This window comes from Gobius niger (assembly GCF_951799975.1).
Source record: "Gobius niger genome assembly, chromosome: 20".
NCBI classification, from domain to species: domain Eukaryota; kingdom Metazoa; phylum Chordata; class Actinopteri; order Gobiiformes; family Gobiidae; genus Gobius; species Gobius niger.
This window is the reverse complement of record NC_136871.1, coordinates 12,303,894-12,315,978: the sequence shown is the minus strand read 5'-3', so window position 1 is coordinate 12,315,978 and position 12,085 is coordinate 12,303,894. Positions and strand designations below refer to the sequence as shown.

The 12,085-nt window shown below is 41.0% G+C and overlaps 1 protein-coding gene across 2 annotated transcripts in view; it reads right to left on the bottom strand.

The window, feature by feature from the left end:
- cadpsa (Ca2+-dependent activator protein for secretion a) overlaps nucleotides 1–12,085 on the bottom strand; it is a 91,613-nt gene that overhangs the window by 21,109 nt on the left and 58,419 nt on the right. For both annotated transcript variants that reach the window (XM_079579223.1, XM_079579222.1), the window contains 6 exons: nucleotides 11,824–11,979; nucleotides 9,819–9,966; nucleotides 8,963–9,037; nucleotides 8,265–8,348; nucleotides 7,854–7,886; nucleotides 5,758–5,865 (listed from right to left, as the gene is read on the bottom strand). In XM_079579223.1, the coding sequence (XP_079435349.1) occupies nucleotides 5,758–5,865; nucleotides 7,854–7,886; nucleotides 8,265–8,348; nucleotides 8,963–9,037; nucleotides 9,819–9,966; nucleotides 11,824–11,979 (604 nt within the window). The remainder of the gene's footprint in view (nucleotides 1–5,757; nucleotides 5,866–7,853; nucleotides 7,887–8,264; nucleotides 8,349–8,962; nucleotides 9,038–9,818; nucleotides 9,967–11,823; nucleotides 11,980–12,085) is intronic.

Genomic DNA, 12,085 nt, shown 5'->3' with positions numbered 1-12,085 from the left:
AGAGTTTATTTAGGGTATGCTCAAGCCGGTTGAAGTTAGTAGAAACAGAGAAATGCAAGAAGACTGTGTCGTGGCGTCGTACGCGCTCAGTATAAACAGCTGTCAAGGAATGCATTGAGGCTTTCTATCCGGAAAGACGAAGATGCGCCACGCGACGTGCTCTGTATGAACAGGCCTTAAAATGAATGTCAAGTCTATGTGTGATAATTTAAATTTTACTTAATTATTATCCCTGCATATGTTGATCATGGGATGCACCGATAACACTTTTTCTAAAACTGATATGAGTATGAGTACTTTGATATAAGTACTTGCCAATACCCATATGAGTACAAGGCATTTTCTTTTCTTCATACTTTAAGAAGTGAAAAGACGGTTTATAGTGTTTCTGGGAGGAGTACCATCACGTGATATAACGTTCATGAAGCCAGGTGCCATACACCGTGCTCTTTCATGGCACGGCTGATTTACACACTAAAAATGTTTATCTTCAGATATGCTGGCTTCAAACTGACCAACAGAGAAAGACAAGAACTTGGCAACTTCTGTGTGTTGGGAGTATCAGCATACGTCAAGTCATGGTTCCTGTCCCGACTACCAACATCAGCTCCCGCAGGTGACTTGCGTCTGTTGAAGCTCCTCATCGAAATCGGCTCATCATTGTCATTGGGTGCCTTCAAGAAACTTTGTGGGCACCTCTGGTACCTAAGCGAAGAGTTGGTGGCCCTTGCCTTTTTTGATCCGGAATTTGATGCAGCTGAGAAAAGGGCTATAATTAAGCAACTAAGTCACAGTGCACAAAAGGACCCTGCAAAACAAATTGCAATCAACCAGTCCACAATCCATGATAAAAGGCTTGAGGGATTTTGGTACCAGCAACACATGCAATTTCTTTGAGACTTTGCTGGCAACAAGTCCAGATTTGGGAATCAAACGCAGACTATCTGAAGAAGTGGTCCGTGAACTTCGCGTTGTCAACGATACTGCCGAATGAGGAGTCGCACTGAAACAGGAGTACAATGCCTTGATGAACAAAGATGAGAAACAGACACAGTTTGTCCTACAGGTCGTCACAAAACACTGCACACTGTATCTCGATTCAATGAAGGCAACAGTGATCAAGGGTCTTGCTTCCACGTCATCAAACGACACATAGAGCGGTGGAGCTATGAACATCTCGCAAGCAAACTATCACTGACATGACATTGCCAATCCTTGAGAACACTGCCTATAGCTCTTTAACTCATCGACTGCCAGTCATTTTCAAATCAGAGAGCTCCCCACTGCCAGAGGTTTTTTCAAGACCCACAGAAAATGTAGGTCTGGGTCTATTTATTTATGGTTTATTTGGTAGGGACAGTGCAAGTTAATGAACAAGCCACACCGGATTGTAGCCTTAGGCTAATTTTCATCCGTCGTCCCCCATGCACACTCTCAAACACACTCTCATACATCCTGGCCTATTGTACATGTTTTTAGTGGTAGGGGAAACCGGAGTACCCGGAGGAAACCTACGCAGACACGGGGAGAACATGCAAACTCCACACAGAAAGATTTTGTTTGTACCTCTTTCCATTCTTTAGTAATCGTCCGTAGAAAATAGGTGAAATCACCCAAAATGCTGTTTTCTGACCAAAAAGCTGAGAAAACGAAAGAGCAATGCTGCCACCTAGTGACTCAATAAAATAACTTGTAGTTCTTTTATTGAGTCACTAGGTGGCAGAATTAGGCAGCACAACTAAGATTTTACCTCCAGACATGCTCAAGGCTTTCCTGCAGCTGTTCCCATTGAAAAACCTAATTGACGTCTATAGACGTCACTGGCAGTCAGCGATCGGATTTCAAATGACGTCTATAGACGGCATTGGTTAATTACTGATGACTTTAACAAGCACTTTAATTGTCATTCTTGTGTTTAACAGCAATATATATTTTAACATGAAAACATGAAAATGTTTGTAATTTCGCCTATTATTGAAACTTGAGTCGCTTTGAGCATACCCTAAATATTGACCAATCATGGAGATATTTGGTACCAACTAGTTTCTACTAAGGGAGAATCTATTGGGAGGGTGGGAGGATGAAATTTTGAAAGTCAGAATTTAAGGACCACCCTAATATACATAAATACAAATGTATAGTTTATATTGTGGTCATAGCGCCTTTGCGATGCCCAATCCCATCAGACCTTGGAAACTAAGCAGGGAGGGGCCTGGTCGGTACTTGGATGGGAGACCGTTTGGTAACACCAGGAAGCCTAGCGAATGGAGTAAGTGGTTGGTGGTCGGAAGGGCCGATGGCGCAGACTGGTTGCCTCGCTTCCGTCAGTCTACCCCAGGGCAGCTGTGGCTACAATAGTAGCTTACCACCACCAAGTATGGAGTGAATGAATAATGCCATGAAAAGCTTCTTTGAGTGTCCAGTAAAGCGCTATATAAAACCAATGCATTATTGTTATTATTATTAATAGCTTCATGAAAAAATATGGATATTCTTCTGAAATAGACAGAAGCCACACAAAGAGGACACAGTGACAAGAAAAGCACAACGGCTGCAGAGAGACGCAAAAGGCAGAAACCTTCGGTGGCTCGGTGCCGCCGCAGGGAGAACTGATCCAGACTGACAACAACTGCTCTCCTGCCGAAGAGACGTGGCCAACAACCCGCACAGTCACAGTGTGGACCTCGACTGCTCAGGGCTCTTATACTACACCACTGAAAAACAGACAAGCGCTGACAGACAGCAGCGACCTGTTCACAAAACGGCAATGACTAACTTTGCGTGTTATTAGTCAGACCATATGCCTTATTCCTGACATCCATCACCACTCACCTATGAGCAAGTTACTGTATGTCCATAGATTCATTATTGTATGTGATTTATGGTTTATCACATTCATGTCAATAATTCCAGTCCTTTCTGTAGACTTTATGCTTGTACATGTGTTTAATCTCCTAACCCCGACTTTAACCACTTAAACCATTTTCTCCGGTTCGGCTTTACCCAAATCCAGAAGCTGCTGGAATTAAAGTGTCAAAATAGCGACAAAAATGAAATGAAAACCAGGATGAAAATGCAACAAAAGAGCGACAAAAATGTGACAAAACGTGAGGAAAAAGTGACAAAAATGTGACAAAAATGTGACAGAAATGTGACAGAAATGTGATGAAGAAGTGATGAAAAAGTGACAAAAACGTGACAAAAATGTGACAGAAATGTGATGAAGAAGTGATGAAAAAGTGACAAAAACGTGACAAAAACGTGACAGAAATGTGATGAAGTGATGAAAAAGTGACAAAAATGTAACAAAAATGTGATGAAGTGATGAAAAAGTGACAAAAATGTGACAAAAACGTAACAAAAATGTGATGAAGTGATGAAAAAGTGACAAAAATGTGACAAAAACGTGACAAAAATGTGATCAAGTGATGAAAAAGTGACAAAAATGTGACAAAATGTGACAAAAATGTGATGAAGTGATGAAAAAGGGACAAAAACGTGACAAAAATGTGACAGAAATGTGATGAAGAAGTGATGAAAAAAAAGTAACGACAACACGGCAACAACGCAAGGAAAAAGATATGTTCAGATGAGTTTTGTAAGTCTTAGCTTTCAAATGAGGCGTTACCTCTGGCCTATAGCCTGTAAGCTTTTAGATTTGTGTAAAGCTGAACTGGAGAAAATGCGCTCGGTTAAGGCGGGGCTTAAGAGTTTAAAACAGGAATCTCCAACCAGTAGCTCGGTGGCCATTTAACACTTTCTACATCTCTACAGATGCTCAATGACTCAAATTTAAAATGTGTTTTTCAGTTTGTTCTGAACATGCTGAACACAATCTAAGAACAGTTGCCGAAATATTGTGAAGTATGCAAACTAAATTCAAGTCATTTCCATTCAAATACCATCTTGGATACTGCTTTTCCAGGGTGAACTCCACCTGAGTCGCACTTTACACAAGTGTCTTTGAAGCACGAGTAGCTCTCTGACGCTCTTGTTGTGGAAAAGTAGCTCGCCGGGAAAAAAAAAAGATTGAAGATTGGAGGTTTAAAATGTGCACTGTGAAGTGATTTATGATGTTAAAACAAATTAACATCATTTGTTTTAACAAATGATGTTAATCATTGTTAAAATGATTAACATCATTTGAACACATTGAACCATTGTGTTCAATGGATCATTGAACCATTGAACACAATGGTTCAATGATCTGAACCATTGTGTTTTCAATGGTTCAGATCTAATTTTGCACAATAACTTTGAGCTCGCCAAATGCTTAACACTGTTCTACTACAGTTCATGATGTTGTTGTTTGATCTTGATCTTGTGTATCGTATTAATAAGATAAAGCAGATCCATGCAGCCAACTCTTTTGCAAACATAACATAAAAATACAAAAAACAGCCTGCTATGATACTAGATAGATCATTTGTTATTCCTCATTGTGAATGTTGCAGTTAACGTTACAATCAACAGTGTGGTCTTGATCTGATGAGGTGGTGTTTAATGACTCAGAGACAAAGCACTCAGTGAAATCCTTCTCAGATCAGTAGAACCGACAAATGAGTGAACACTGCTGAGCAATTGCCTGAAAATTTCCTTTTGTTCCTTTGCTGTATAGAGAGAGGGGAGATCAGACTAATTAGCCACAAACCGGACACAAAATTAAACCTATGCTATAACAAAACTAGGACGAAATCCACATCAGAGAAACCAACCAGGGAAAAACAAGGTCAAAAACAAAACAAGGAATAGGGCACTGTTTTTGCATACTGAGATATGTTCTTACCTGGGCTTAGACGAGTTGATGTACCTGGTCTGGTCTTTACGTGTGCACTCAGTCACGCAAAAACACCGGACACGTGACTGAGACAGGTACACATCAACATGTCCAAGCTCAGGAGAGAACATATCTCACTATGGAAAAACGGTGGCCTGTTCCTTTAAAGCTAAAAAATGAAATAAATCCAATACAACAAACTAATGTAGATCACAGTGGTACTGAATCTACGACCAGGAAAAAAAAACAAATGTATATTAAACCGCTGCTCAAGGAAAGGAAAGGAAAGCAAAGGAAAGGAAAGGGAAGGAAAGGAAAGGAAAGGAAAGGAAAGGAAAGGAAAGGAGGAAGGAAGGAAAGGAAAGGAAAGGAAAGGAAAGGAAAGGAAAGGAAAGGAAAGGAAAGGAAAGGAAAGGAAAGGAAAGGAAAGGAAAGGAAAGGAAAGGAAAGGAAAGGAAAGGAAAGGAAAGGAAAGGAAAGGAAAGGAAAGGAAAGGAAAGGAAAGGAAAGGAAAGGAAAGGAAAGGCATCTCTGCTCATACGGCTCAATGACCCAGCCCAAGGATAAAGCGGAAGAAGATGGATGGTCTTAAACTTTAACGACGCAGCGTGAACAACACCATATATTTGCTTGTTTGTAATGGAATAACAAAATTCCTTCATTCCTTCTTCGTGAATCTCGCCAAAAGCAGCAAATGGTTGGAACTATATCAGAATACTGTAGGGCAAATTAATCAAACAAATCGGATCAACGCACGATAAAATGACACCATTAAAGTCGCCAGTGGCTTTGTGACCCAACTTGCTTATAAAAAAGTGAGTAAATCTTTTGCAGCAGCGAACGGATGAGTGAGCCAGGTGTGGAGCAGATTATCACTGCGTGTAATCACAAACAGTGGGCTGATAAAAGCGACTTGAACGGTTTAATCTGCTCCTCCACAGGCTCGCGGTCCAAATGTCATCACTTTGTGCTTTACTCACGTCGAATAATCTCTCGATGTACACCTCCTCGTTGACCTTCTCCCGCAGCATGTCCTGGGAGTGGCGCACAAACGTCACGTAACCATCGGCCACGTCCATCCCGGGCTTCTGCAGCACACGGCACACGGTCAGTTAGACTCACTTTCACCAGCCGAAATATACTGCCTGGCCAGGGGTTCAATAATTAATACAAGATCTTGGCAAAACAGTTAATGCAACACTGCGTGGAAGTAAGTCGTACAACACTGCAGACGTTTGTCAAAACCATATTAAAGCACACTGCGTAACATTTGGACTATACTGTTGCCATCAGCACAAAACATGACCAGCAACACAGAAAATGCTATTTTTGCAGTGAGCAATCAAATAATTAATTTGGATGGGAACTAGGGCTGAAAGATATATCGTTATCGTATCGGTACCGAGATATGAACATTCAAAACATTAAAATCGAAAAAGCAAGATTTAAACAATACAGATTTTCATCAAGTAAACTACACTCTTTTGTATTAGGTTTTTTGAAAAATGCTTGGTTTTCACCTAACCCATGGTTATATCGTATCGATATCGAGATATCCGGCATGAATATCGAGATATGACATTTTGTCCATATCGTTCAGCTCCAATGGGAACCTAAACTATTTAAATCTCAAATTCTGATGGTTTTAGTCGACATCTCCATGGAGACGAGCTGGAGACGTACCCACACCCGGTAAAGTTACCGTCATGTCTTAGCCATTAACAGCAAAAGCACATGTTCCAGGTATTTGTCAATGATGAAAAAATTTGTCATAAAAGAAATGCTTTTATTTCAATTTTATTCATTGGGTAAAATTTTACACGGTGTGGCTTTAAGTTTGCTTGGTGATGACTGTTTTGGGAGGTCAGTCAGTGTGTAATGCAACATACAAAGGTATAAATTGTAAGCACATTCGAATTCAATTAAATTTGAGCAATTTGATGACATAATGAAATCAATATACAAATACTTACATAGGGCAAGAACTTGTGAATAAAGGATAAAACAGATCAGGTCAGGTGCTCATTGGAGATAGGTGGGTGATTCCTTCTGCTTCTAAGTAAAGTATGGATAAACTCCAAGGCACCCCGATGATTTAAGATTAAAAGTCTTTATTTTCACATGGCTTACTTGAATTGAAAGCTAATAATGTGTTTGATGTCTATTGTATCACCCACAGTATTGAAGTATCTCAGTCCAAGCATCCTCTTCATTTTCTGTATTTACCATGTTGTGTCAATAGCTAATAACAGGGCATTAATATGGTGCACTGGAAAGATAGCTTCTTTAAACAAATTTTCGAAAGAGAACAGTGCGTTTTATTCTGGTTTGAACTGAGTGAATCTGTCCAAGTTCTGGATTCGTGTGTGGTCATGTCAGAGTAGAGAGTGATGCTTCTTAATTTCCTGTTAACCTGGAACAAACTGTAGCTCACTGAACGCCTTTATGGGTAACTGTTACCAAACTTAGTTAACACATCTGCAGCAATGCTTACAATGTGCAAATGAGTGTTCTTTTTACAAGTGAAAGCCTCATTTTGTACATTAAGAACACAATTAGCATGGTGAGCTGAAAGTGCGACCCCTGCCAGGGTACGCACTGTCTCAACACATTCTGAGACAAGGCATTAATTTGAAATTTGGCATGTTGCTACGGCCGAAGTGTTGGCAGCTAATCCAGATCTGAGCTGCGCACGACAGCGACAGAATGGCCATGTGTTGTACAACATGGACCCACAATATGAGCGGCAGAGTGCGCGGCACGAGGCACGCCTGCTCTCTGTCTGGCCACATGCATATGAATGGACATTTCCATCTGGATGCTGCAGTACATGTGAAAGCATGGTCAAATATTTGTACATGCACCAGACACATACAGCCTCAGTGGCCTCACAGAATATCCAACACTGCATTTGAATTCACAAAGCAGCTTCTAGGATGAATTTAAAGTAGGCCATTTAGGACTGTGGATTTTCCCAGTCATACTGAGCTAAGGGACAAATGTGTTTTGTTTTCCTGTTCAAACAAGACCAAGAGCAAAACTAGATGTTATGTCAAGGAGAGAACGAGTCACTTACTGGAACATCCACGTACTTTGAGGCTGCTTTCACCTGCAAGTAAAAAAAAAACACCATCAACATTAAAATAAAGTCTTAGATTCTCACTATTCTGTTACTGATTCAAAAGATTGTATCTGCAACATTTATCTTGATATTTAAGTCAGCAAATACGGTGCTCCTCAGTGTTATGAGTCTGTTTCCAACAGTTTGCAGAATATCTTTCCTCAAAATAAACTTCTATGAGAAAACAACCTGCCCCACTTCTCTGCACTCAGTATAGTAATGCATGCCATTTTCACTCAAAATAGGACCACCAAGGGTTTAAAATATGAAACAATCAAAAGCAACATAAGGCCAATAAGACTCTGAACAAATAGAGCAAATCAAGAATCTCTGTAACATCTGAAAAGTTTTTTAAGCCGTACTTACTGTGAAAGAAAGGAAAGAAGAGAAGAGTGTCCCTTCGTCATATCTGGAGATTTTGGCTAGGACGCTTTCTAGAATAACCACAAACTGCACACACAAGAAAACGAAGTAGAGTGAATTTATTCCATTCAAAAAAGAGGATCAAGAATTATAGACCATATGCAAAACAAGTCGTGCTTGATAGTGACATTTATACCTGCTTTTGGACAGTTCAGCTGTGATATTACACGGATTATACTGTGAAATGATTTCTATCTATTGAAAGAAGACTCATTACCCAGGGGCCTTAAGTGGAAGCGCCCTCTACTGGTACCAGAGAGAACTAAACATGCTAAAAACAGTATGCGAGCCTCTATCTGAACGACATGCTACATAGTTGATGGCGCCGGGATAAATGTGTTTTGAAGAATGGTTCTGGGGAAATCGGTGACGCTACATAATCCATAAAATACAGATCAGAGCGCTTCTGAGGTGGAAGAGGAAACAACCAACGTAAACAGGATTTCTTAAAACCTCATGAATGAAGCAAAATGCTCAAAGTATTTAAGGGAATCAAATGGTTAAAAGCTGGAAAAAGTCAATTTAGCGTGTGTACCGGCACTCTGTATTTATGATCATGAAATGTATATCGTGCCTATGTATAAAGGTGATATTTGAGTAGCGCAGGATGTGAAGAGCTGCAGCGCTGGAACAAGCTGTACCTTGGCCACCAACAGCGTCGTCATCTCCCTCACTGTCTCCTCGATCAGATTGTCGATTTGAGAATGGTATTGCCTCTGCAGGGTTACACAAAACACCGGTTACCATGACGCTCAGCAAACACAAACACGCTATTACTTTTCATTTTCTATCTTAGAGCGCGAATGTACAGCTGAAAGGGTATGCAATTCACCAGGCTCAAATGCAGAGGTGGCAATTTTGCTGATGAGACAAATTAAATACAACAAAACATGCCTTTCCTGTTGCTTAAAGTCAATAACATGGGTGAAGCATTTTGCGTATAGTGTTTCAATCTGATGTTCAGCTGTAAAAATGTGTATCAAACATCCTCGTTATCGCAGAGTTTACCCTCAGTTCGTTTACCCTTGGGTCCCCTCAGTCGATACAAAGTGTTACATTTTTTTTTCCAAAAGCCGGCTCTCACTCCGTCTCGTGTAAAACGTAAAGCCGTGAGAAGTCCCTCTGTTTAGCGTTGCGGCGCCAACAGAACAGTCAAGGATTTTTGCGGTAATGAAGTCGTCAGTGATTGTTATTAGTCTTGACGTTTCGTGAAATCCGAGATGTCTCACTTCAAGTCTATGTATATTCAATAACCTACACATATGCTAATGCGAGTGAAGCGATTCAAGTGATGGCTAATTATACCGTTGGGAACTCAAGGGGGGAAATTTCCATTAAATCTGTAGCCACACTTACCCATTCTCTCACAAACTACACGAGACAAAGAGCAAAAAAAAAAAAAAAAAAGGAAATTTGAGGTGACATGCAACACAGAATAATGTGAGAAAAGCAAAAAATAAGCAGATTGTGTAGCGTTTGAGGCGGTGAGAGCGGTACCTCCTGACCAAGGTCCATGGCACACAGTTTGGCCGACTGCACCCGAGCATCCACCATAACGTTAAACATGGTGCAGACGGACTGAGGCACACGGAAGTCTGTGGTCCGGCTGCTCTTCTGCAGCTTGGCCTCAAACGCTGCTCGAGTTCTGCAAAGACAGAACAAAGATCCTGCTATTGCATTTTGTGAAGGATTTTGTTTGGCCCATAGTTTTAACCTGACAAGACAGCTCCGGGTAAAAGGAGAAGTGAAGAAAAGGAAACAACATTGGAGCCAAAACTCAAAACCCATGATGTCGAGGACACAATAGTGCTCCGGCACCTGTGCAGCATTTGCATTTCTAAACATAAAACACACTGCCGTATATACAGTAGTACACTAAGAATTATATGGGCCAATTCTCTATCCCAGTGGTTCACAACCTCTTTTCCTTGAAGCCCCCGAAAACTACAGCCCCCGCAAATATAACACATACAAAAATTGTTTCAAAAAAGTGAAATTGGAGTGTTTTCTGAAACAGTCCTTTCTCAGTCATATTTGATTTTTACTATTTAATATGCTCAAGTAATGTCTCCTATGACCTGATCCTCTGACCAACAAGGCCGGTTACAGGACTGATCTGGACAGACTTCTGCCTCCGCGACCCAGATGAGTAAAATAATTTGGATGGATGAATTATATGGGGGGGTTAAGTTTACATAAATAACAACACCTTTTTCAAATAGAGCAGTGGTTTCCGGGTTATGGGTCGCCAGATCATATGCGAGACATATTTTGTAGGTAGGACTCAGACCTGAACTCAAACAGCCACATCAAAGCAATAACATCAGCAGCTTTTTACCATCTGAAAAACATTGCTAAGATCAGAGGAATAGTGTCAAAACCAGACTTAAAAAGACTTATCCATGCATTTGTCTCCAGCAGGTTAGACTACTGTAACGGCCTGCTCACTGTCAGACAGCTGCAGTACATCCAGAACGCTGCTGCTCGAGTCCTGACAAGAACCAGGAAATACGACCATATTAGTCCAGTGCTCCGGTCTCTGCACTGGCTTCCTGTCACTCCGAGAATAGAATTTAAAACAGCTCTGCTTGTGTACAAGCCTTTTCATAGTTTAGCACCAAAGTACATCTCTGACATGTTAGAGCCGTATGAACCATCTCGGGCCCTGAGAACTTCAGGGAGGGGTCTCCTGGTGGTTCCCAGAGTCAATAATAAACACGGTGAGGCTGCGTTTCAGTTTCATGCAGCTAAAATCTGGAACAGTCTTCACGAGGATGTGAGACAGGCGTCAACTCTGACAACGTTCAAATCCAGGCTGAAAGCAGTTCTTTTTGCCCATGCATATGACAACTGAAAGTATTTTGTCTGCACTCTTGCCTTTTACTGTAATTGATTAATTTTATGTTGATGTTTTTATTGATTCTATTTGTTTTCTTGTATTTATGCAACTGTGAAGCACTTTGAATTGCCTTGTGTATGAATTGAGCCCTACAAATAAACTTGCCTTGCCTTGCCTTGCCTAGTTTAAATGGAAAACATGCCGTTTGGGGTTCGCGAATAATGTCGGTTATTGGGAGTTGATCAAAAAAGGGTTGCGAGTTACTGAAATATAGAACCTTGAGATGTTTTGTCCCTGTAGGAAAATTGGCTGAACTGCATTTTACCCCGTTAACGCTGCTTGGGAAACCTGTCAAGAGCACAGCAACCTGGTCAGGACTCCCTGCTACCTCCTATAGCTGAAGGAATGGTCTACTGTGCATGTTTTATGTTAAACAGAGCACCAAAAAGAAAGTCACCGAGACCCGGGGAGAACATGAACATCCCACACAGAAAGCCCCCAACAGCCAGGGAACTAAACCCACAACCTTGGTGCAGTGACTATGTAGCCATGAAATAAAACACATCTGCAGCAATTCAAGTGTGAATTAAAGATCAACATACAAAGACTGATTTCTGTCTGTGTGCTGATGCATTACAGCGTAAAATGTTACGTGTGTCGTACCTCTTGACACAGGATTCAATCATGTCGCTGGACATGAGCTTGAGACGTGTTTCCAAATGTTTCCCAAACTCCTCCTCAGGCCAGTGCAGGTCACGGATAAACGTCTGCAGGGCGTCTAGTTTCCAGAACAGGTCTTCTGAGGTGCCCGAGCCGTTACTGTTATTCACACAAACATACACTTACATTACTGATCATGAACTTTGTGATTAGATGTGTTTCCATATAAGGCGGAAATGTGGGAGGAAAGCTGTAAGGAGTTACT